Source organism: Apus apus, chromosome 17, assembly GCF_020740795.1.
Source record: "Apus apus isolate bApuApu2 chromosome 17, bApuApu2.pri.cur, whole genome shotgun sequence".
Taxonomy (NCBI): domain Eukaryota; kingdom Metazoa; phylum Chordata; class Aves; order Apodiformes; family Apodidae; genus Apus; species Apus apus.
This window is the reverse complement of record NC_067298.1, coordinates 6626245-6652187: the sequence shown is the minus strand read 5'-3', so window position 1 is coordinate 6652187 and position 25943 is coordinate 6626245. Positions and strand designations below refer to the sequence as shown.

At 42.3% G+C, this 25943-nt stretch overlaps 2 protein-coding genes across 4 annotated transcripts in view; one reads left to right on the top strand and one right to left on the bottom strand.

Moving 5' to 3' along the window:
* Positions 1 to 924: 924 nt before the first annotated feature.
* ANKRD40 (ankyrin repeat domain 40) lies at positions 925 to 9394 on the top strand. 2 transcript variants are annotated; one of them, XM_051634999.1, is made up of 6 exons: positions 925 to 1186; positions 2898 to 3046; positions 4137 to 4610; positions 5473 to 5654; positions 6987 to 7040; positions 8635 to 9394. In XM_051634999.1, the coding sequence occupies exons 1-6, from the start codon at positions 1017 to 1019 to the stop codon at positions 8635 to 8637; spliced, it is 1032 nt and encodes a 343-aa protein (XP_051490959.1). In that variant the 5' UTR covers positions 925 to 1016; the 3' UTR covers positions 8638 to 9394. The 2 variants fall into 2 exon arrangements, with proteins under 2 accessions (XP_051490959.1, XP_051490958.1); XM_051634998.1 differs by lacking the exon at positions 8635 to 9394 and having other exon boundaries at positions 929 to 1186; positions 6987 to 8109.
* Positions 9395 to 10104: 710 nt separating this feature from the next.
* The window catches only part of ABCC3 (ATP binding cassette subfamily C member 3), a 48665-nt gene continuing 32826 nt past the window's right edge, over positions 10105 to 25943 (bottom strand). Inside the window, exons 15-31 of one of the 2 annotated variants that reach the window (XM_051635044.1) lie at positions 24998 to 25064; positions 23483 to 23609; positions 22958 to 23134; positions 21960 to 22127; positions 21006 to 21189; positions 20425 to 20530; positions 19585 to 19738; positions 18015 to 18222; positions 17153 to 17463; positions 16222 to 16421; positions 15992 to 16118; positions 15114 to 15215; positions 13976 to 14122; positions 12899 to 13057; positions 12366 to 12532; positions 11177 to 11371; positions 10105 to 10545 (exon numbers count right to left, since the gene is read on the bottom strand). In XM_051635044.1, the coding sequence (XP_051491004.1) occupies positions 10437 to 10545; positions 11177 to 11371; positions 12366 to 12532; positions 12899 to 13057; positions 13976 to 14122; positions 15114 to 15215; positions 15992 to 16118; positions 16222 to 16421; positions 17153 to 17463; positions 18015 to 18222; positions 19585 to 19738; positions 20425 to 20530; positions 21006 to 21189; positions 21960 to 22127; positions 22958 to 23134; positions 23483 to 23609; positions 24998 to 25064 (2708 nt within the window). In that variant the 3' untranslated portion in view covers positions 10105 to 10436. Of the gene's footprint in view, positions 10546 to 11176; positions 11372 to 12365; positions 12533 to 12898; positions 13058 to 13975; positions 14123 to 15113; positions 15216 to 15991; positions 16119 to 16221; positions 16422 to 17152; positions 17464 to 18014; positions 18223 to 19584; positions 19739 to 20424; positions 20531 to 21005; positions 21190 to 21959; positions 22128 to 22957; positions 23135 to 23482; positions 23626 to 24997; positions 25065 to 25943 lie in introns of those variants that run through there. The other variant, XM_051635045.1, reaches the window with a different exon arrangement.

Sequence of the window (25943 nt, the reverse complement as noted above, 5' to 3'; positions counted from 1 at the left end):
TAGATCATACTTCTCTAAAGAGCTCGGGAAGTCCACAGGACTCATGGCAGCCTTGCTCAGAATCACTGAGGGCTTCACACAAACACCAGCACGACCTGTGGAGTTTCCTTTCGGAAATCTGCCCGTAACAATCTCCATCACGCACCTCTCTAAGGCGCCACGAAGTTCTTTCAAGCTTTGCAATTTCATAATGACTTCACAACCCCTTGAACTGTTGGAAGGGAGTAACTGAAATCAGTGCAACGCAACTTGTAGGAATTTTCAGCCTTCATATCCACCAGTCCGGGGTTGGGAGGCGGGATGGGAGGGATCTGCTGTGGAAAATGGGGGCAGAACTGCACGTGTTTCAGCTTATTGATGTTGTTCCAGTTCCACCAAGCAAGCAAACAGGTACAGTGGAGTCTAGCTGCTGCAGATCCCCCTGGCATAGTCACACAGAGCAGATTAGAGTAGAAATAGCTAGCTGTCTGGCTGGAGTTTGAAATTATTGTTTTGACTTCATATACTTGTGAATTTTTCACCAGCTCGTCTCTCCTGTTACTTGATTTAGCACAAACCCACAATGTCCAAAACGAACTTTTTGGAGCAAATAATGGAAATTACACGAATCACCTGTAATCTTTCCAGTTGATTCGCAAGGTAGATGTTGATTTTATTTATTTTTTTTCTCCTCAGGAATTGATTTCACTGAGAATGCTCAAAGTTGAGGAGAATTTCCTAGACCGGACACGCTTCCGGAGCCTGCAAAGAAGAATTACCAGAGTAGGAGGCTGTTAATTATTAAATGGTGTATATCGAATGATACTGCGGTGCCTTCGGGAGTGCCACGGACCCACCGGTGGCCGGTCAATCAGCCCCGGAACTCGATGGCTGGGCCGAGGTTGTCACCGCTAACGGGGTCCCCCAGCGGAGCGCGGCCCGGAGCGCTGCGGGGGTGACACCGGCCGCCGCTCCGCGCCGCGCCCGCCGCTCGGTCTGCGGGGCCGGTCGGGGTCGGTGCTGGGGGGCGGGGGGAAATGAGGGATCTCTCCGGGCTGGAAGCGGCCGGTGGCTGCGGCGAGATGGCGGCCGAGCGGGAGCGGCAGGAGCGGCTGCGGGAGGCGGCGGCGCTGGGGGACGCGGAGGAGGTGGAGCGGCTGGTGGGGCTGGGGGTCAGCCCCAACTCCCAGAACGAAGTCAACGGCTGGTAAGGCTCCTTCCCGCCGCTGGGACAGGTTTTCCAGAGCTAGCGCTGCCGTGGGTTCACCCTTCCGCGGGAAATACCCACCCGTGTGACTTCAGAACGGGGCGGAAGGGTCGGGGCGCAGCCGCCTCTCCCGAGAGAGGAGGGGAACGCAGCCCCGTACCTGCTGCTACAAACACGCGTCCCCGTCCCACCGCCGGCCTGGGCGCTGTGGGGTTTGCTGGCTCTTCAAGTCACTATGTTATTCCTTTATTTTGCCTTTTTTGGGGTGTTTTTTTTGGGGGGGAGCAACTTCAAACGGCGCAGGCAGCCAGAACACAAACCTCCGCTTGCAACACCTCTGCTTGCCTAAACCAGAAATAATTTTTATTCACTCCTAAATCAGGTTCGAAAATGACTTTCCCTTTCAAGCAGGGAACGTGCAAGATCTGCATAAACACTTTGTTTTTTGACATCTCATTCAGATACCACCTGACAACACCAAACGTGAGACTTCTCTGTAATAAACACTTGCACAAGTGGGACTCTAGGCATGAACACACACCCCCAAAAACGTTACTTGCAGGATTTACTGGGAATGCTCAGGCATTTTTGGAGTTTGTTTTCTTTAATTCAGCCTGTACTTACTGTGCTGGATTGTGCTTGCAGTTGTAATTAAAAATAGGAAGAGTAAGATTAGGAAAGGAGCTCGACTTTCAAAGCTTGATCAGCAGTTTTGAGGCACATGGGACACTTGCAACTTGAGGTTCAAATTGTGGTGATTAAATTTAGAACTTGTGAAAATTTAAGATAACTGATTCATAAGGTGTGGAATTATCTTAGATAAACAGCTGATTGTCATCAAAATTAGTTTGTATCTAAAACTGGCTTGGATAGAGAAATCTGTCATAAAATATTATTTTTAAAAAATTTGACACAGGAAAATTGAAAATAAAATACAGAACCTACAGAAAGATGAAACATCAATGGAACCCAGGATAGGGAAGAGTGATAAGACTGGACAGGGAGTTATATAATATTTGAGTCTACTAAGTCCTTAATATGAAGCACTGAATAAACTCAGTAGCTTTGGGGATGTTTCTTTACTCTGTCTCTCTTGGTCAGCAACTGCAAATAATAATTAAAACACTAGAAAAGTTCTGTGCATCAGTTACAGATTGCAGAAAACTAGTTGTTTGCAGATGAAAGCTTAGGAATCACTGGTACAGCAAACAGCAACTGGGCAGAGAAGTATGGGTTCAGTCTTTTAAACATAATTCACTTTCCAAAAAGTGCAAGTCATTGTGCTGACAGCATTAATTAAAGAGCAAAAATAGGATCCTAGGAAAGAATCCCTACTAGCTTACATACACACATACACACAAGTATTTTAAGTACAACTTATTCTTTCAAAGATTAAAATAGCATACACGAGCCCTTTTATATTTATTTTTCCAGAAAAGTTAGTAGCCTAATAAATGATGCATTGAAAAGATCTCGAACTTTAAAAATAAGACCATGGTAACTTGGTCTCCAGAGCATTAGAGCAAGGGAAAACTACAGCAGCAGGTGTCACTGCAGGCTCCAAAACCAGCGTAAAATTCCAAAGAAGATTGCAATTAAAACCTTTTTTCACACTAGACGTGCATTAGGTCTTCTCCTAGGCAGCAGGAATGAATGGAAATCAATGCCATCATTTAGGATTTCAAACTGTGTGAACGTTTTCCATCTGCAGGACTTGTTTGCACTGGGCCTGTAAACGGAACCATGCCCGGGTGGTGGCCTACCTGCTTCATGCCGGGGCTGACAAGGAGATCCTCACCAAGAAGGGAGAGAGGCCAGCCCAGCTGACGTCAAAGAGAGAGATAAGGAAGATGTTGGGAGGTAAAAACCACTGGCTGTGAGATGTGACCCTCAAAGACACCAGTAAAAGGCTGTTCAAAGCACGTGTGTTCCAGTCTTTCTGTTGCATGCGAAGATACTGCGTTCAGGTTTTGGTAATAACTGTGATTTGATTTCTAGAGTGTTTACTTGGTAAGAAAGCAAAGTTTAAGATGAGAGGATTGCCAACAAATTCCATATCTAGCTAGCCAAACTTTTATTCTAAACACTGGAAAATTAAAAAAAAAACACAACACAACAACAAACCTATTTTGAAAAATGTTATGATTAAACAGACAGATGCAGCTTCCTGTTTTCAAAAGGGCAACAGGAGATAATATCTCAAATTTGTATGAAGCCCTTATATGAGCAACACCTAATTCTCCCAACATTCTATGGAGCTTTTAGACACTGTGTAGAATAAATAGAAAATGAGCAGCCCAGAGAAACAGCTCAATAAACGACATGGTAGAGCATTTTTATTATGTCTTGTAACTGTTGGAGCAGAGTAGGTTTTGCTGTTAGAGGTGATAAGTAATTTGAAATGTGGTCCATTAACAACCTCTTGCCTCCCCTCTTGTCTGTTTTTGTTTTCATTGTCTCCCAGCTGTTGAAATGGTAATGTTTCAGCTCTCCCAGTACTGCATGTTCTTTTCCCTTTATCCCCTGCCTTAATATTGAAGAACTATTACCCTTTGTTATTCATTGCCTTATACATTATGATGATCACATTATTCCACCAGAGACCACCTTTCAACGTGCTGGCAACTGATTAAAACAAACCAAACCAAAAGGATTGCAGCTTTTAGGAGGAAGTAGTGCTCCCAGAATTACTGGAATCAGACTCTGCTTTTGTTTGCTGTATTGCAACACCTGAGCACGGTTCTCTTTGCTGTAAAAAGAGGCATAGCCAGTCTAGAATAGATTCATCTAGAATAGTCTGAATAGATTCATCTAGAATAGTCATAGATAGTCTGAATAGATTAATTTTTATCCTCTTTTAATACTACACTCCTCATTAAAAGAAAAATATGGCAATAGCAATACTTCTTTCAAATCAGTCCTGGAGAATGTTGCTTTGTTTGTTTTACAGTGGAAGACGATGAACTCTTAGATGTAAAGAAAGATTCAGATCTGCCAATCATCCCTAATTACCTGGCTAACCCACCTTTCCCTTATGTTTATAACACCATGAGTAACAGTATTCCAGATCCCTCCATGAATGGGAGTGTCTCACACTTAGACTCACAAGACACCAACTCTTCTTCCTTACCTGCTGTGGAGCCTCGCACACGGGCAGCGCTACAGCACGGGAACGCTGCTCCCCAGCCAGCTGGGAATGGAGATGTGCCCTCAGTGCCCCGGGGCTGCACTGCACCACCACACTCCAAACCTGTCCTCCAGAGAGGTCCACTTTACCCGGGATCTGTGTCCTGGAGCAGAAGTCCCCCTTCACCAGCTGGATCAAACCAGTCTGTACCTCAGCAGGAGAACAGCTCCTGTATGGGGCCTGTGCCAACGTTTCAGCCGGTTTTCTTCACAGGAGCTTTTCCACTTAATATGCAAGGTAACAGTAAAAGTCTCTTCTCACTTTGTCTTAGAACTTGTCATCTTGGACAGCAAAAATAGACTAATCAGGGTTACATGTATTCACAGCACTCACAGAGATTTTCAGGCTCCTGTGCTTAGGCATTCAGGAAACATTTGAAAGGGAATTAAAGAGGCAGATATCCTGTTTCTGCTGGAACTGTTATTAAAATACTGATTAAAACATTTGCTATTTGTCTCGAATGCTATAAAAGCATACAGACACCAGGGTAATCCAATTCTCTAAATAGCATCCTCCAAGCTTCAAATACAGAATGTGAGTATGCAGCCAGTGAGTTCAAGAGAGAACCTCCCATGGCTCAATCTGCAGACCAGAGTCTGGAATTGAACTGTTAGATGATCTGCCTTTTCTGCAGGTAAACATCACCTGCCCAAAGAGGGAAATCTGGTATTTCAGCTTCAGTTCAGAATGTAATGAAATAAAAGGTGTTCTGAGACCATAAATTAGCAATGGGATAACTGATCACCAAAAGGTTCAAAAAACCAGTAAAGGCAATCTTGGATTGCTCAGAAGATTGATAACCAGTATAATAATCTGCTTTTAAATTAGCTTAAATCCACTAAGATGAGTATTCACACAAAGGTTCTTGCATACAGATATACAGACTGGGACTTAGCTTTGTGATGATTTTTTTCATATAGGTTGATGAAAATCAATCTAATGAAAATTGTGGTCATACAAGGCTGGTTGTTTGCTTTCTGAGGATTGTGCTGATACAAACAAGGTTAATAAAACAAAAATATTTGTAAGTTAGCATAGAGATATCTTTTCCAATGCCTTTATGCATCTGCCTTTTAATGTCCCTTTTTATGTCTAATAGAACTGGTGCTTAAAGTTAGAATACAAAATCCTAATCTTAGAGAAAATGACTTCATTGAAATTGAACTGGACAGACAAGAACTGACCTATAAGGAACTGCTCCGAGTCAGTTGCCATGAGCTGGGTGTTAACCCTGAGCATGTACAGAAGATCAGAAAATTACCAAATACAATGTTGAGAAAGGTAAGAACTCTAAATTTTGAAGTGCAGTAACTTATGACAGATTTTTAAGCTACCATTAAAAAGGAGTAATTTGTCAGACACCTGCACAGGCCCAAATTACAAAAATAAAACAATAGACAAAAAACCCAAAAACCTCCACTCAGCTTCCAGGAGCGGGTAGCTGTTTGGGGCTGTTTTGGGGTTTTTTGTAGTAAAAAAGGTTCTCAGGTTTCTTCATCATTTCCTTTCATAAACATCTGGTGTTGAGCCCAGTTAATACCTGATTTCTCTACTACAGTCCTGAACTCGGTACACACCCCCGTGACCTGCTAGCAGCATTTAAAAAGCCTGCAGTGCTTTCTGCTAGTTCAGTAAGGACTGTACACAGTCCTTTCAAAAAACAGAAGGGTGTTTCAGAATGATTCTGAGTGCAGGTCCCTGGATGTAACTGTCTTTTCACTTCAGTGACATTCACCTGAGCAGCGAACACAAAACAGACCTGCTGGCCTGTTTTACTGATTCACCACTGACCTTTCTTTCACTCTCAAATCCCTCTAGAGCATTGCTGGCGTCAGTCATGGAGCTAATCTGATTAGTACTAGATTAATACACTTCACTGTACTGCATCTTCACTGACTATAAGATGACTTACTGTTAGTCGAGAAGTGAAAAAAATAAGAAGACATAAGCAATTTAGTCATTTGTCAGCTTAGGTTGTTGTTGAAAGGACTGTTTTTAATTTTGAGCTTAATGACTTCAGGGTCTCTGGGTAGGTTATTTATTGTCCCTGGAGGTGATACAAACCTGATTCTGTGTAATGCTATTTAGCAGCAGAATGCTGCTGCTGCAGGGGGTTTGGAGCTGGAGCCTGTCCCTTGGGAAGGTGTCTTCCCAGTGTTCTCTCCAGACCTTGCCTGAGGCAGCACTAGGATGGTGTTGGTGGGGACCTTCTGGGGTAGAGGCAACAATTCATGAGCTTCTAAGAATAACCAAGGGGGAAAAACAGAGGAGTTGGGGGTGGCATGAGGTAGATCTTTACAGGTATAAAGCTAGGTTAATGGTTGGACTTGATCTGAAAGTGACTCTGTGTGTGACTCTAATTGTGCTGATCACTTGCACTCACCATCAGTATTGCATTCCTTCTAAAAATAGACTCAAGTGAGTTGCTGAGTAGAGTGTCAGAATAAGATGCAACAGGATTTCTGCTTTCCAGTTTACTGTAAAAAATGGTCATATTTATGGATACATACATACATACATCCCCTGTGTTAGTGTGAGCCTATTATTTTAACTTACCTCTGCACAACTGAACAGATGGTTTATCACCTAACAACTTACTGTATTTATTTAAAGGACAAAGATGTTGCAAGGCTACAAGATTTCCAAGAACTGGAGCTTGTTCTAACAGTAAGTGACACAAACTTACTATTCAGAGTCCCAGCACTTTCTGGACAGAGTGGTTATAACAAGAAGGCATCAGAACTGACCTATTAATTGTTTAAAGACTAAAACAAAAGATTTGGGTCTCTCATTTTAAAATGACATTTGAAATACAATATCTACAAGGGCTAATGGTGTGAAAATTTTGTAACCTTGAACTAAAGTCGTTATGCAGAGTTACAGCCTCTAGTTAATATAAGAGTAATGAAACTGATATGGAAGTAGCTTCATGCAAAGGAAGTATTGGCAGAACTGTTAATGCAACACATTTCCTTACAAAAATCTGGAAATACTGTAGAGTTAGCAACTCTCAGGGAAAGGGTTACCTTAAACTGTTCTAATAATTTGTTTGCTATAAAATAGCTAAAGAACCTGCCATGAAACCCATTTAATATTTGTACTGAGTCCATTACCATTAACATTCACTCGTGTATTTAAAGTCCTACCTTATTTAGAAGAAAACAAAGAGAAGGGTTTAAATCTGTGGAAGAAGCACAAAACCACATCTAGTTTAAATACTATCAAGTGACTTATTACCTGTGATTTCTTAATCCCTGTTTACACTTTTCCCTATTTCTCAGGTTAAAACAAAAAAATATTATCCAAATCAGAAATATGCTCTCAACCAAATTACCTGTTGTTGTTTTCTGTCAATATAACTATAGTATTGACATGTGCAATTTAAAATACTATCTTTGTTACTGTATTGAAAACACCTTTATCCAATGCTGCTTTAATTTCCCCCTTCAAAAGCACAAAAAAAAGTAATTTTATTTTCCTTTTACCTCTACATTCCTGAGAAATACTGATCTTGAAACTTTAAAGTTGCCTGTGTGAAAATAAACTAGTGAAATGCCAGAGTTGTCTGGGCTGATATTAAATCCTGATGTTCCTATGCAATGTATTTTTTTTCCAATGACTTGTGTTTACCTGTGTTGTTTACTGAAAAAAATAATCACTTTTCCTGTTCCTGTTACTTAAAAATTAAACTACTTTGCTATGAAATTCTGGAATAAATAAATTGAAAAGTATTTAAGAGCTGGATTTTATCTAATCTTTTAGGATTTAATATTTACTTGGTCCTCTGCATTTGAGGAACAGTTCTACTCTCGTAGCCTAAGTGTGAAAGTGTGTAGTATGAACTAGATGAATGGACTAAAGTCTGAAATACGACAAAACTGGATGGATTTTTTCCACTGTTTCATCATCTCCCCTGCAGTTTCTTTGGAAACTACAGCAAACAAAGTGTTTTATTGTCTTATTTTTTCTGATAATTTCCAGCCTGAGTTAGCTGTACGTGGTATGTGGCCCTGTCATTGGGATTTACAGCAGTAGCTTGCTGCACAGGGAGCCACCCAAACCAGCTGGAAAATGCTGAGGTGGGAGCTGCACCACAGGCTCTTACTGCTCTTGATGACTTCAGGTGGCCACCACAGGTCTCCTTGCTCAGATGCTCAGGCAGGTGAAGTTGGTTCTTCTGCAGACAGAGCAGCCACCTGTGTTACAGCTCACACAGTAGGACCTGGTGCCTGAATTCACCCGTTCTCTTTGTCTCATCCAGTGAATTGCACTTTGTGCAAAGGGAAGCAGCTTCAGCAGGAGGGACTGAGCACACAAGAGGGAGCCCTTTCCCAATCTGCCCTGTCCAGTGTTCACCTGGAAGCACAGATCCATGCAAACACCCAAATTGCCTGAGTGCCACTTAACTCGACTGAAGCTCAGCCTTCTAAGGCTAACAGCAGAGCAGTTTGTCACAACAAAATATCCTCTTCTGAAAAGCACTGGAGGTCAAATGAGCTCTGAGTCATTGTCACATCTATTTTTTTTATACCAAATTGCTGCTGGTGTATCAGCTTCTGCATAATAGAATAATAAAATCATCCCTCATATCACACTTGATCTATTGCATTTTCCCTGGCACACAGAATGGATTCAGTTTAGGCACTGGTTGTCTAAACCAGCTAAACCCATGAAGGTACAGGGCTTAACCAGTCAGAACTACTAGAGACCAGCTCAGCTGTTGGATGGATGACCTGGTTGTTACGCTGATGATCTTGCACAGATGCTGGTTCCTATCTGTGCATTCAGAGGAATATTTTTATACCTTATGCAGTTTATACACAGAAGATTATTAACACTGCTAACAGTCTGATCAGTGTATAATCATTACATTACTGTGGATGATAAATAATTCATTACTTTGTGCTCTGCTTGTATGAAATGTTAATGTCAAATGAATGCTTGGCTGCAGAATCTTGTTTCTATTTAAGAAGTATCATTTGTAAGAATTAATAAATGATTTATTCTTTTTTCTTCTCAAAGTTTTTCTGAACTTTACTTACAGAAAAACAGAGGAACTTTTTCTTGCTGGGTAGGTTTCTAGAGTGCTTGGTGAAGGAAGTGAACAACTCAAGCAAAAGATGTTCTATCATAATCTAGCAGCAAATACTGTTCAAACACAGTACTCCCTTTATCTGAGAAGGCTTGGTTATCAATAACAAGGCAGATATTTATTTCTGCAAAACGAAATCACATTATTTCAGGTGATTAAGTGTCGAATGAGATAAATTAGATACTCATCTGGTCAGCATGCATGTTCAGCTTAAGTGGAGACTTAGAGAGAATACAGAGGAGAGAGCAAAATCTAAATCCTTCTGTACCAATCATGTCCCTGCAGGCTTATGTGGAGTCAACTAAATTGGTAAAAATTGTGTAGTTAATGATTTATATTAAGCCACTTGTAGCTTTAGTTTTAAATACAAGTTACTCATCATTCTTAGGCTGAAGAGACATTTTATAATGCTCAAGTTGCCCTGGGCAGGGATACCAAAGGTCCTGGGATAGCTCACAGCCCTGCAGCCATAGCATTCAGCTCCCTTGTCCTGAGGGAAATATTCAAAGGAAGAGGTTGGAACCACTCAGAGATTACACATTATTTATCTGTTTTTCATCTGAGTCACTGCTTAACTGGGCATGTCTTTCCACTTCAAAAAAATCAATAAAACCTTATGCAGAAAACACACAAAACGAGTGTATTTTGTACCATTAACATAATTTACTAATGAAAAACCCAAATACAGTACATACTGCCCTCTGATACATACATTTTCTTGGCAAAATGTTTGGCATTCTTTGGGAAAAAAACCACCCATATAATAAAATACGTATATAGAAAATATTTAAAAATATAAAATTCTGGTCCTCATAACTGCAAAATACTTTGTTCACATATCACAAGTATAGTCTACTACAAACCTGTTTTGTAAATTACAGTACATTCACAAGTCACTTTTGTGGCAACTCAATCATATTTTTTTTAAAAAAAAACAAACCCAAAACAAAAACCCAAGGGGTCTTTTTTTTTCATGCTAGTCCAGCATCTTTGGCCATAGTGTAGAAAATCCCCTTTGATGCTATAAGGTTGGCAGGTGTATCGAATTCAGCTACAGTCCCATTGTCTAGAACAAGAACCCTGTGCAAAACAAAAAGGTGTCAGAGAATTCCTTGCAAGAAATGGGATATCCCTTTCTATCACAAAGCAAATGCTGCTCTAATCTTTTCCAGGCTGTTGTTTTGCTCAACTCTCTTCCCACGTTGAAGCACACAGATGATAAATGTTCTCCCTGAGCTGCTGTTTGGTTTAAAAAGGTACAGGAGAGTCACTGTCTCCTGGAGGGGAGGGGGGAATAATTAAAAAAAAAGCCTTGCTACTAATTCTGGAATTGAAAACACAGCACCAGATAGCCAAGGAGCGTTAAGTAGGGTAATATATTAAATGTAGTTAATATGGTCTGTTGGTGAAAATGTTAAAGCAGCTGCTAGTTAAGAAAGGATCCATAGCCTTGCTGACAGCACCATTAATGCAACTGGGAAGGCTGTCTTGCATAGCTCTGCTTAGTGAATATAGAACCTGTTTCTTATGCCACCAGAAGCAAAGTTGGGCCTGGATATTCTAGGATTATATGGCTTAAACAGCATTTCTTACATACTCCTGGCAAGACCATCAGCGTGACTGGAGACAACCCAGGCCCTTTTAAGTGCTGCTTCACATACCCAGGGAAGCAGCGAGCCCCCCTGGCCATGCATCACTCCCAGATGTTTACCTTGTGTAATCCATAATTGTGTTCAGCCTGTGGGCTATTGTCAGCACCGTGCAGTCTTCAAACTGGGTCCTGATTGTCATCTGGATCAGATCATCCGTCTCCAGGTCGATCGCTGCCGTCGCTTCGTCCAGGACCAGGATCCTTGTCTTGCGGAGCAGCGCTCGTGCCAGGCAGATGAGCTGCCTCTGCCCAACACTGTGAGCACAGACAGGGCTGTCACCAGCAGGGCCTGGAGCTCCCTGCTGCTCAGAACCAGCTGGGCTACAGCAGGTCACTCCTCAGGCACAGTTACTGAACAAAAACCCCCAGTACTTAGCAAACGGCCCAGTCTCAGCTCAGAAATACACACTGCGGCGTCACTCGGCTGCCTGTCGTGTGTGTGTTTGCTCACAGCCTGACCCAGGGCTGCCTGAGCCACCAAATCCCCTTTTCCTATGGCTGTGACAAAAGCCAGGGCAACCAATGGTTACAGTGCTGCTGCCTGAGTTTTCAGAAACACACAGTTGAAACCACACTGAGCACAAACAAACTTGGGGAAAAAAAAAAAACAACAGAGAGAAGAAAGAGAAAAAAAAAGTTCTGAGGCTGTATGTTCTTTCTACCATAAAAACATAAATCTGGGCAGTCCACTCCTCATCCCCTGCCACAACAGCTCCCCAGACACAGGCTCTCTGACTGTGGGATGAGGAAGGATCTGAACGTTGATCCCATACAGAGTATGGTTACACCACAGGCTCAGAATCCAAAGCAGGGCATTTTATCATCCCCATTGATGTCTTCGTGGGTCTTCCAAAGAATAATGCAAAACAAACATTGCTAAAGTCAGTTGAGGCAGAGGACTTACTCAGCCCAGCAGTTTTGTATGTTACCATGGCATTTCCTTTCCTACCAAACCATGTTTAAGGGACTTCCTAGTATTCAGCCATCCTAAAACTTCATTTTTCACTGATTAAGACAGATTTTGGTTTGAGAAACACTTCCCAGCAGCAAAGAACAATCAGATCATTCATGGCAGAGGCAGAACTATAGGCCTTAGTGGTTTTGAGCCTTACTGGTTTCCTGAAACAGGAATAGGTGGCTAAACCATTTTAGTCACAACATACTACAGCGTAAACCTGTGCTCCAGTGTTACTCCCTGCTAGGGCTCTGTGAAAGCTGTGTGTGTGTTTCTAACCCCAGAATTCCTTACCTAAGATTTTCTCCACCTTCTGAGCATTCATAGTCCAACATGGATGGCTGACTGCTGACAAACCTCTTCAAATGAGACAGTTCAAGAGCTTTCCATATTTCATCATCTGAATACTTATTAAATGGATCCAGGTTCATCCTCAGTGTTCCAGAAAAGAGAACAGGATCCTGGATATAAAACCAAGTATCATTAGATAAGTGCTCAAGCTGTTTTAAGTACAGGTATTACAATACAAGTTACTGCTCTGAAGTCTCCATTGGGCCACCTCCCAATCCTGTCCCCTCTGAAAATACATTACATTGCACACAGTTAAAAATCAAGTTCCAACTGTAAAGATGTTTTATCCTAAATCCTGTTTTATCACCCAGCATCAGCTTATAAGGTGACAGGACCACTTTAAAGTATAAATAGTTTGCTTTACCAACGCAATTTTCTGAGTGTAACAAAATATTATCCTCTGTGGATAAACAATTAGTTATGGTTTTCTAAGCTGCCAGACATGCTTCCTTTGTTGTGATGCACAGCAACAGTACCTGAGGAATAATTGTTAGCCTTGATCGAAGGTCATGGAGACCAATCTCTGAAATCTTCACACCATCAATTTTGATTTCCCCTTTTGCAGCTTCCAGGATCCTAAAGAGACAGAGTGTCATGGAGGACTTCCCTGCTCCAGTTCTGCCAACAATTCCAATCTACAACAAATCACAGGTTTAACAACAAAACACATGGTTAAAATCAAAACCCAACAGAAATAAATGAAACAAAACAAACCCAAACAAACGTCCAAGATTCCCCTAAGAGGTTTGACACAAGATCTGAATCTCACCAAGATTGTAACCACTTTTCCCTAGAAACCCCTGTCATACATTGTAAGGTATCAATTGCCATTCCTGTGTGATTGATACACCATAAATATACACACACAGGCCTAGAGCCATCCTGCATAACTTGGGGTGATTAGCTGAAGTGTCCCTGTTAGGAGCCAAATCACTCAAGGGGAAGAAATCAAGGCTTTTCAGAGGGCAATTCAGACCTTGCAGGTGTATCTAGAAGGCAGTTGTCACCCTGTCTGCTTAGTGTAAGGATAATTGCCTTCTCTTTTAAAAGCAGCCTGTTTGGTGGAGGACTTTCCCATGCTAGTTCTCTCGCCAGCACAAAAAGACCAGAACTTTCTATTGAAGAAGTGAATCTCCCAGAACAAAGGCAATGTCCTGGTTAAGGAAGCCAAGAATGTAGTTTCTTTCCACGCCAAAAATTCCACGGGGGAAGCCAGAGAGCAGGAAAAGCTGGAATTCCTTCTCCCATCTGCATTTCTTCAGAAAAGTGTTCTTGTCACTGAATTTTTGTCACTTATGCTGTTGCCTCCTACATGGTGTATGGTAGCCTGTTGCCAACCTAACTTGGGAAGTCCAGAAAGCCCCATGCAATTGGTCCTACTGCTTCCAGCCTGGAGGATGCTGGCACACCAACAGCACGCTTGTCACTGCTGGCTCCTGCAATGCCAGCTTCAGTAGGTCTCCACCACTGGGGCAAGTGGGCTTGTAACCCCTGTCCCTGTCCCTGTCGGCCCAGAGCAAAGTTCTAGCAAACACATACAGCTGGTACCTCACCTTTTCTCCACCGTGCACATGGAGGTTTAGACCCTTCAGCACTAGATCCAGGCCCTTTCTGTACCTCACTGAGTAATTCACAAACTCCAGCTCTCCCTTGGATGGCCAGTCTTCTGGGGGACTCTTACCCTCAATGATCCAGGGAGCCTAAGGAAAACAAGAGTCAGAAATGTCTCGCACAGCTTTAAGGAGAAAAAATTACGAAATTCAGATACAAATATTAATATTTGTGAGTTACTAGAAATATATCTGATAAATCAAATCTCCATTATAAAATACATTTATAATAATGGGAGAAAAACATGGGTTCCTAAGTATACACCCATTTTGGTCTCTGTTGTGAAGTTTACAGGAAAAATGTCTGAGCACATAGGGCCATTTTCCATTAACTTCAACTGCCAGTTTCATGCCAGCTCAAGCTCTGGCTTATAACATGTATCATGCATCCTGTCTAACTTCCTTTTAGCTTCCAAATCAAATACTTGATCTCCAGAAACACACACTGCAGCTCTCCTCAGATCCTCCACTTCTTCCTCCTTAATCTCCCACCATGTGCACAGCACTAACTAAACCCTGTGTGTCCAAGGAGCAGCAGATTTCCCAGCTGAGCTCCACCTCCCACCTTTAAAAGTACTTGGCAACAAAGGTAGATGACTGGATGATTTTCCTGGATTAGGCAGTACTGTGTTCTTAGAGATATTCTCCTCTCATGGCAGACAAAGTGATTAAGCTGATTAAACAGCAATACTCCTGAAAAACATGTGCATAGCTTGATAATTGTCCTGCAGCTGTGCTCACTAGCTGGATCACAGCATCATCCATGCAGGCAGGACTATGCATCAAACACTTCAGACCCAACGGGAGAAATATTCTGATGGTAAAACTCATCTCTGTTGTGCTACAGCCACTCACAGTAGCAGAAAATGAGATGCTAAGCACAGACTGCCTGATGGCAGGAATAATTTGGAGCTGTGATAGCATAAATTACAGTTCAGAGTGTGACATTTGTTCAGGTTAAATGATAACACTCTCAGAGCAGGAACTGTCTCTCAAGAGTCTAAAGAACGACCATGTAAATGTGTGCATTAAAATTTGGCCACGCTTGTTGGGGAGCAATGCCTGATGCTTGGGAGCTGACCTCTGTTTCAGTTTCTGAATACTCTTTTATTCTTTCAACAGCCACAATGTTAGTTTCAAGTTCAGAAGTCATTCGGACCATCCAATTCAGAGACATGGTCACCTGGGAGAAGACAAAGAATCAACCACAGAGGAACAGCAGATTTAATAATAACAACAACAAAACCAGACACTGCTACTAAGGCATGGATCACATTAATGTTACAAATTACCTGTGCATTGATGTTAATACAGTTACTGGCACAGGAAGTCTACCAGTAATCAGGTGCTCATCTGAAGAAGCATATGACAGCCAGAGTGATTTAACAAATTGCCCTCTCAAAAAAGTTTCCTGGGAGTCATCCCCCTAGTCATAGGTCTCACTGGGAAGTTGCTAAGAGCAATCCTGCATGCTCAAGGTATCCAAAAAGCTTCTGGCAAGAGTGAGGCCATTACATCTGCTAAACTGTCCCAGCCTTGGCGAGTACATTTTATCTCACCTATTTATGAATCTTGCAGATCTGCCTGTGATTACCTGGCCACACTGATGTGCTATGTAGCAGGCACGATGCAGGACATGTTAAGCCCTCACTGCTCAAATAACCTGTTCTTGGTGGGTGCACCTGAAAACTTCCTGAGCTTCCACGTGCTGCTACTGGGGATACTGTGGTGCAGCACAACCTCAGTGCTCTCAAAGTGCCCTTAAATTCTACTGCATGTGATCTTGCTGGTGCTCTGTCAGCTTTCCATGTAAACATCTACTGTTTCCAGATGTCCCACAACTCACTTATTATTCCCTTATTAACCTCAGCTTTAACAAGCACTTAAAGTATTGGTAATCTATCTAAACCATAGACAAAAATGCAAACCCATCAACGAAGAGAAAGCTCTAATACATACCTGTAATGCATAAGATACTGAAAGTCCTACCAAGCCAGCATTGAGGCTGCTTCTGCCAATCACAGCAAACAGGGCAGCAAAAAGGACCACACAGTTCCCCACAAATTCAACTCGAACACCCAGCCACCTGGTCAGAGGGCAGATGGAAGCAGAGGGGTAAATGGTTGCTTGGGCCAGTTATGCCAACCAGGATTATCTAAGTGGAAACAAGAAGCAATCTGCCTTTTTACCTGTTTGATACTATGCCAGGGTAGTAACTCTTCTGGTTTTCATCCACCCTCACATCACTGATGTCTACAAAGGACTTCACTCTTCTATAGGCTCTGATGACACTGGCCCCTGAGACTGTTTCTGAGAAGTGTGAGTAGATGGGGGATCTGCTCACAGACTCCAGACGCTTCAGCTGGCGGGACGTGGCTACGTAGAATCGCTGCCATTTTTTGGAGAAAATGGAAGGTACTTTTAAATATTTCCTCTTTTAATAAACAGTGAAGAATTTTTTAGGTTAAGGATTTAAAGGAGATTGCTACTAATGCACTTCAACCCTCCAAAATATCCTTTATACTTCAGAAAAATGTTAAGAAATTTATCTTTACTTCATTCTGCCGCAGAGGATTGGGTAATGGCAATTTCTATTGACTGTAAGTTGAATTTATTTTATGTCCCTTTAAATGTAGTTAAACAGTCTAAAAAAAAAAAATCAATCCATTGGTAGGAGGCTCATCTTCCAAGAAAATGAAACATGACTTTGCACCTCCATTAGCAGGTCTCTATTTACGGTCTGTAACAATCTTCATTTTTGCTCAGAAGTCAATAAAATCGATGCTTTCTATTTTCAACATTTTAACTCCTCTGTGCCTTGAAAACTTGTCAATATGTCAAATATTTTCACACTTCAATATATTGAAGTGCACTGCAACTCTAGCACTAGGCTTATTTGTTATTAGTTAAAAGAAACATTATGCCTATTTATTTCATGACCACATCGCACAGGACATTCCTTTTTCTGAGAGAAGTAAAAAATATTTTGTTTACATAAATATGGAGTTACTTCAGATATTTTAATTTTCCCCCAAATGCATGTTTTTCCTAAAAAAAAGAGAAGAGGTGAACAATAGAAGAAGAGTCATTGCAGTGGCAGTCAGATATTTTTCCAGTTACCTGAACAAAGAAGTACAGAATTGCAAGTGGAATTATAACCACAGAGAAGAGCGGAGTACTCGTTATAATTACAATCATGGTCGATAAAGAGGTGAAGAATGTTCCAAGGAACATCAGGATGGTGGGTGGGATTACTTCATCGATCACATAGATGTCCTTGGAGAAGCGGTTGATGATCCGGCCGGTGGGGGTGGTGTCATAGAAGGACTGTGGGGTGTGGAACTTGTTCTCCAGCAGAGCAGCGTGGAGGGTCCGGGCGGCATTGATGCCGCCCATGGCCAGGGTGAAGGAGCAGATGAGCACAATGAGGCCTAGCAGGTGGAGAGGAGATGTGTTCACCAGCCAACATGATGCTCCTGATTCATAGCTCTTTGACTCCCAGCAGTTCCTGTCATGCTAAAAGCTCCTTTTCCTTTACTACATTCCCTGTCCATCCCTCTCTTGCCGTGCACATCAGCACTAGGGCACCGGGGCACAGGAACACGTCCCAGGGGATTTCACCACGCCGAGCACAGCAGGCAGATGCACAACCCTCCTCCCTCTTTCTGCAAGCCTCCATGAAGTCCTAAACCTACACCTTCAACCCTTCAGTCTCTTCTACACCTAAGCTTTCATGCTTTCTCTCTGACTTCCCTCTCTCAAGCTTCCATGCCCCCCGTTCAACTCCCTCCAAGGGCTTCACAACAAAATTAAAAGTGTTGGGCTGAGCTCAGAGTTGGTAGCTCCAGGTTATGCTACTTCCCTTACTTAGGACAGGATTTGGGGGGGGGCAATTGTGTGCCACCAGCAACCAGTACTATGGCTTTCCCACCTAATTCCTCTTTACTAAACCTCGAGACATCATGATTTTATCTGATCTCACCTTGCAAGAGCCCCAAGGCAGCATAGACCCCGATCCGCATGGCTGTGTTCTGCTGAGTCCCATTTATCACCGGCTCGTTGGTCCAGTCACTGAGCCACACATTGGCCCCAATAGCAGCAGCATTTTGACAGCAATACAGGAAACATATCACTAAAGAAATGACAGGGCTGACAGCCTTCATGTATTGCCAGAACACCGACAGCTTCACCTGTAAAGTCACACACCAAAGCTGGTTGGTACAACTTACACAACCAGGGGTTTAGACAGAAGATAAAGGAATTTCTCCATCAGATGAACTCTTAACATACAGGTCATCTGCCTGAGCTTCAAGTCAGGGCAATGACTTTCAAAACAAGTCAGAAAATTCTCTGAAATACTCTTTTCCTCCATTTTGAGGGACTGTATTTTATTAGGTTTAGCTTTTACGACTATGCCAGAGGGGGGGAAAAAAAAGTATATATATATAAAAGAGGCTGATCAAATAGCAGCAAAGGATGGGGAACAAGAACAGGAGCCAAGGTTTCCAGGCAAAAGAAGCAACTTGGCAGGCATATGGAGCTCAGGACTACTTTAAATGGCCTATTTAAGAAAAAGTGCTGGATATGCCTCCATCCAGGTGTCTTTACAGCAGCTTAAACGAGGTACCAAATGGTAGTGCAGCCCAACAGGAACACGAACAAATGATGCTTGTGGCAAAAAGTAAAGATGTGGTCTCTAAGACAGTGCAAAAAGGCAGAGAAACAAAAAGAGATGGAGGCTCAGGACAAAACTCAGTCTCTAAAAAAGCATAAAAAGGAATAATTGAAAGCACAAGTGTTGCTGATTAGGGACTTGGAAAGCTAAAACAGTCCCCAGCAACAGTTAATTACACATCTGTGCCATAGAACATGTACATTAGAATAAAGAGGACACATTAAGCTTTCTGAAGTGGAGGGAAGGTGCTTTCTTAACAAAACCTCTCTTCTCCTATTCCAACCTCTGCTCCTTTCTGACCCTTTATTTTACTTTTGCATTCCCATCTTTTTTTCCTCCTTCCTTTCTCTTTTCCTCTGTTCCCATTTCAGGCCCCGGCCCCAAAGGGTCAGAGTACTGCCCCTTTGGTCCCTATGAGCTTTAAAAATCTCTCAGAAGATGGGCTACAGATCTTCTGGCACACAGCAACCAGCTGGCTTGTATAACCACTGCTGCAGGTCACCCAATACCCAGTGCTGCAGCTGGACTCAACAGCAGCCAAACAGTTTAAAGACCAACAGTGCTGAAAGCTCTGCAAAGTCAGACAGAGCACAGTGCTATGCCATATCAGGTGACTGTGGCAGGAGCTGGAAGGGATTTTCTTTCTTCTTTTCCTTTTTCCCTTAAGTACATAACCCTTACCAGGTGCAGAAGCCTCTGCCAAAATCCCAAATTTGAACAATTAGTGGCCACCAGATTAATGCCTAAAGCCTGCAGCTGGGATTTATACCAACACATTTAACAGAACTGCACCAAATGTGAAAGTAAAAATTATTATTTCAAACAGCAAAAAAAACTTTTAGAAAAAGAGATGGGGAGGGGGGAAATCAAACCATACCGTTCCCTTCTCGGTGGTTTCAGCCTGAATAAGTTTCTCAGTAGGATTTTTTCTTGGCAGTGGAGCCTCTGCTGGCTTCTTCTCACAGACTCTTCGTTTGGTTGACATTTTGTTGGGACATTCTCCTCCCTCAGAAGATATTACACTAAGTTGCCTAGTCAAAACAAAAGAGTCATTAGGAGGAAAAGGGCATATTGTGGCAGCACTAAGGCAAGACTGGGATGCAGCAGGTTGGACTTATTCCCAGCTCTTCTGCTGTGTTCCCATGCCAACCCCACTCACAGCTATGGGTGCTGGTACCACCCCCCTTTGAACGTTCAGTGATGTACAGATGCCAGAAATATAGTTCTTCAGAAAGGCTCTGGCAGGGCCTGGGCTCTTGGGTAAAGGTCATTAGAGGCTTCATTGCAGGACAGAGATTTCCAGGCTAACCCCTGAGCTCTGTTTTCACATCAACAGTAGCAGGACAGCATCTATGAGTATGGTTATGAAAACTGTTAAAGATTTCCAAGATCCCCAATGGAAAGATGCAATGCAAAGGGTTTGTCTCTCATGCAACTGGTGGCAATTTAGTGTCACGTGGGTAGATACAGACAGTGGAGTTACCAGAGAATCAGAGAGTTGCTTTAAGAAATTGATTCAGTTCAGATTAAAAATTGCAGGATTAGTTGTTTGATCTTCTTTGCATGTTCTTTCACATTTATTTTCAAAAGGACACTAAAATAACATATTTTTAAGAGGAAACTAAGGAGACTAAAGCCCAGACTGAGAGGCCCTAAGTGACTAATATCTTTCAGATGCATTTCACCCCAGACACAGAGAAGAGGACCTCATGTTTACCTAAGAAATTGTTTGCGGACCTCATTTGTCACTGGTTCGTTATCTGCCAGATCAGTGTGAATGCTGAGGGTGTCTTCAGCTAGCAGAACTTCTTCCTCCTCCAGCACTGCAAGACAAGAACCACATCTCAGATTTGCTGCTGAAAGCACAGAAAAAGGTGGCTACTCAAAGCTAAAGTAATGAAAACCAATACCACAGCAGGAAAATCATAGGGCATAAACATATAAGCAGAGAAAAAAATACCAGACTATGGATAGCCCCAGTGATAGCAAGTCCACTTTGTTCCTGGCTACTCTATTTTCCTTTTGAGCTTGTCCTTGCTAATTGTAAAATAAAATTCCAATTTAAAATTATTCCTAACACGAGAACTTTTTTTTTCCTAGAACAAATTACACAACATTTTTAAAGATATCTCTGAAAACATTGATCGATAATACACACCTGGCTGTAGACAACAATTTTTATGCTAGAGAAGAAGGCAAATGCCAGCTTGTCATACAGGAGCAGGGGACACAATACAGAGAAAAATTCTGTACTCTGGCTGACAGAAAAACACGTTTTAAGAAAAAGCAATACTGTACTTGTTGATTCGTCCTCTTCGATGTCTTCATTGAGTGCATAATTTCGCAGGAATTCTGCAAAGGCCTTGTTTTGTTTCAGAAGGTCTTGGTAAGATCCCATTTCAGAGATCTTGCCATCCACCAGGACAACTATATGGTCTACCTGAGGTAGGAAGCTGATGCCATGGGTCACCAAGAGTCGGGTCTGGACAGGGAAAAAGAGAAAAACCCCACATCTCTCAGTTCTCTGTGAGGACTCAGATGCTGCTCAGCAAACCAAATTCTAACACATTTTTGGGACAGGGAGTGAATTATCATGTCAAGGTGAAGTGCCAGGGGAAATACACTGTCCTTGTTAGCCAAATGAGCTTGGAAATATGCACATGAACCATTGCATGCTGATATAACTGTAGAGAGAAGTAAAACAACTGAATTATCATCCCCCCTTTCCCTTGGGCTCATTTCCTTTGCAGTCCCTTCCCTTCTGAGCTCTGGGGCAGCCTGAGAAGACTGTAATGGGAGCTGGGGGGGAAGCAAAGAGGTGGCAATTTGGTTGCATGCTGCCAAAGACCCGACCTCTGTAAAATCAGGAAGCTGTTACAACTTCCTCACTGTGTTGCCTCCAAGTAACAACAAGCAATGCTAAGCTGACAACCTTTTCAAGTGTCAAAGCTCAAATCAGGACAAGTTTCTGCAAATGTCTTGGTTTTGGAGATCTCATAGTAGGGATTTAAAAAAACATATCATGTTTTCGTCTCTACATACTCTGACTAGATCACATCACTTCTGGGCATACCTAAACAGCAGGTCACTGCAGGCTGTGCTGTGGGGAAAAGGTGTCCATGTTACCAATTAAACACTGAAATTCAGGAATGATTCAGCACTCAAGCTTTGGTAGTGAAACAGCTTTCCTGTTCCCCAGCAGCAGTTTCAGAGTTTGTGTGCATTTTGAAGAGGATCTAAATGCCAACTTACTTTTCCTTTAAGTACCCCATCTGGACCAATAACTTTGTCAAAGATGTGCTTTGCAACATGCGAGTCCACAGCAGAAAGAGGATCATCTAACAGGTAAATGTCAGAGTTGCTGTACACAGCACGAGCCAGGCTCACTCGCTGCCTCTGGCCACCTGAGAGGTTGATGCCCTGAAGGGAAAGAGGAGAGAACAAAACATGTCACACAACTCAGTTCCAACAACAGCTCTGACTTTTCATGGCTCTTACCCAGTCAAACACTCAGATGCTAAATTGAAACATGAGACACCAAAGAGAATAACTCGCTCCGAGCCAAAGACAGGAACAGAATGCCTCTAAATCTGTTTGTTCCCTGCCAAACTTCCACTCACCCAGCAATCTGGAGATGGAATCAGCCTCTTGCTTAATAAGCTCCTAAAGGGAGCTGTTAAAATGCTCAACTATAAAAAGGAAGACATTCAAACCGGGATGTAAAATGTGATCATTCAAAGAAGGGCTGCAGCACCTGGAGCATCTTCCACATCTCTCATCTTACATACAAATCCACATATCCAGCCCATCTCATGAAATTGATCTCATATTTAGTGGCCAAAAAAAAAATATATATCTTTGTTGGTAAGCACAGATGTAAAAGATTCTCATTAAAATGAGGTGCTATGGGATGATCATATCACTTTTCCACTTGAAGCACACCATATGTTCCCTCCTTTCTTATCCCTACGGGAAAAGGAAGGACTTCTAACCATCCTGGACAGATGCACCTTTACAATTGGACAAAAAAGGGAGGATGCTCTGATCTTCCAGGGCTAGATGTGCAATTATGCATCACAGTAGATACACATCCTTAAAGTTAGGAACAAGTTGGAGTCCAACTGCCTTCCACAAAAGCACCCCACATGTTTCAGTGTTGACTGTAGCAGTGATGCCACTGTAAAACAAACCCAACAACGTGCTGACTTCACAGCATTCTCTCTTTAGCTAGACAGAACAGGAAAAATTACCTTCTCTCCTATCTCAGTCTGATCTCCTCCTGGCAGCACTTCCAGGTCAGTTTTTAAAGCACAGGCCTCCAGGACATTTTGGTATTTTTGATCATTAGGAGCTTGGCCAAACAAAATGTTATCTTTCAGTGTGGCATTCTGGATCCAGGCTTGTTGAGGCACATAAGCAACAGAACCCTAGAACATGGAACAAGAAAGGAAACCTCTGCCTGTAACAAGTAAGCTATTCATGCTTAAAACTCTGATTTAGATCTGCAGCACATGGGTATAGCTCCTGTTTGATTTACATGCATATTATGCATACATGTGTGTTAACTGCTGATGGATAGTTGATAAGAGTAAGGAAAGTGATTTCATATAAAATACAACTGAACAGGTGTGGGCAAAACCCAAATAAATACACAGACAAGTTGGCACAGGAACAAACTGAACTCCCTCTCCAGCCTAACATGCATTATAAGCACTGGCAGGCATCAACAGCAGGTTTCCATAGCATTGTTAAATGGCATTGTAAACAATACCAACCTTTACAGCCACTTCTCCTTCCAGCTTTTCCATTTCACCCAGGAGAGCAGACACCAAAGACGACTTCCCACAGCCAACATGGCCAACAATGGCAACCAAAGCACCACTGGGGACCAACAGATTTATACTGTGGAGGAAACAGGCTGGAAATTAATTAAACATTAGTTTACTAAAGACATGATGGGTGTTTAAACCAGGGCTGAAATACACAGTGACAAATCAGCCTGAGTAAGTAATAGTAGGCATAGCTTGGTCACTGGTCTTCTCCTCCCTTTCTTGTGTACAATCCATAACTGAAGGAGTAAATGGGAACCTAGCATTACCCTATCCTACTGGTTGTAGGATTGGCAGCAAGCCTTCTAAGACCCTTTGGTGTGTCCTAGCAGTCCATGAGCAAGTCAAACAGGGTTAACAAGCATTTTGAAGGTGAACTGATATAGCACTGAATGATGGACACAGACTCTGCTGTCAATGTACCTTTCATTAATTAAATCAGGCCAAACTTCTGTTAGCAAAGACACTGATGCACAACTAGGACTCCAATTCTTATTCAGATTCTAACTAAGCAGGTAGATGATGTTTTGAAGACTGCAAGAGGTTTTTTGTTTAAAAAAACCACAACACTCAATGCAGGAAGACTCAAAAGCACTACAATGTCTCTTTTTTTTAAATTATTATTCTTTCCCTCTAGCTGAGTTTTGCCTTACTGCCACTTTAGGAAGTCACCATGTAATTTTTGGGCCCAGGTGGCTAGCAATTTGAGCTGGAGATGAATAATTCTTTCTGAAATAAACTCCACAACACTGAAGTCTACCTGGCTGCAGATTTGTTTGCTTCAACCAACCTGGCTCCTTTGAACTCTAAGCCTCTGGCTGGCAGGTTTATAAGCTGTTAATATACTCAGCACAGCAGCACAAGCTCCTCAGACTGAGAATTCTAGGATTATTTATCAGGCTTCTGTGATTTTCATCTGACAACAAAGCATAACATAAGGAAGTATAAGCTTCCAGGCAAATTTTGTTTGTAGTCATTCAAATAGGCAAATGAGCAGAACATGCACCCCTGTAGTCTGGAAATGACCCATCTACAGCCACAGGGATGAGCCTGCCACAAGACTCTTAGAAGAACAGACCACTGTTTGCATGCCCAAGTCCAAACCCAGACATCTCAACTATCCTCACAATCCATCAGATCAACTTCATTTGTCCAAGGCTTCAATTAAAAATGAAAAGTGAAACTTATTTAAGAAACTTTGCAGCCTTTCTGTACTTCAATAGGTACGTACTTTATACTAGTTGCTGCAGAGTTAAAGCCTTACTGCCCTGTTTTGTAAAGCCTAAATAGCATGAGGTGTGAGGATTAGCTCAGTGTTTTAAAGGCAGAAGAGATGGGATGTGAGGAAACAACCTCCTCAAGTAGTGGGACTGCAGACATTACTAGACATCTTTCAAATCAACCTGCCAGGAACCAGAAACCAGGTAGCTGTTGTATTGTAATTGCAGAAAGAAATCTTACTCTTTCAAAGATGGCTTAAGCTCCTTTCCCCAGCTGAACGTTGCATTTGTCACACTGATGGCCTTGCCTGTGTGATAGAAACACAACAGAGAAAGCATAAAAGTACTACACAGAATAGTACAGCTGAGAGACTGACAGAGGAATCTTCACGGGTGTCTCACGTATGCTGCTGTTCCTTTTTCTGAGAGTCTCATGACTGTGGGTCACAAGACAGGCTTGTTCAGAGTGAAAATAACTGATCACAGCTTAAGCTATAGACTATGATCTTACAGACCTGGGGAGCTGAAAAGCTGACCTGTTTGATCCTGCCCCAGTGGGGCCAGTCCCAACATTTGATTCTCAGAATTCCTGTGCAATGTTGACATAACTTCACTAAAGAAACCACTTTCAAGTTGGTAGGAGACCAGTGGCTGCTGCTGACTTGGAGGTACCAGATTAAATTTGCTTCTGTGCAGCTTTTTGCTTGCCACACTAGCAAGTTACAGATCTGCAGCCTTCTTTACCTTCTGGTGGGGTGGCATGTAACAGTCATCACATGACAGCCTCACAGCCATCCCTCCCCTCTGTGGCATCAGACATGTGAGAGGTTTCAAACCACATTATCACCAAAGTGTGTTACACAAGAAAACACATTTTTTGAGACCACCTGGTTTGCTCATTTGTTATGGGACACTGTTTCCAGCAGAAAAAGAAAAAAAAGTCAAGACTGTTTATAACATTCCTGAGCATTTTTGCAGTGCAAAAGGTTTGAGCAGGTCTTGCTCTCCCTAGTCAGTGGATGCCCTTCATTCTTCAGTGCTGATAGCACCCAGTACACTGCAGATATAAACTTAGGCCAAACAACAGAGCTCAAAGCTCAAAAATATAGCCAGAAACTTTTATGATTTCCACATGAACAACAAATGCATACTTTTCAAAGAAACAGCAGCCTTTTTTTTTTAATTTT

Excerpts from the sequence above, each read along its gene's own strand:
- ANKRD40 (XM_051634998.1), top strand. The coding sequence starts at position 1,017 with ATGAGGGATCTCTCCGGGCTGGAAGCGGCCGGTGGCTGCGGCGAGATG. Across the intron at positions 3,047-4,136 it reads GATAAGGAAGATGTTGGGAG|TGGAAGACGATGAACTCTTA; the intron begins GTAAAAACCACT and ends TTTGTTTTACAG. Across the intron at positions 5,655-6,986 it reads CAAATACAATGTTGAGAAAG|GACAAAGATGTTGCAAGGCT; the intron begins GTAAGAACTCTA and ends ATTTATTTAAAG.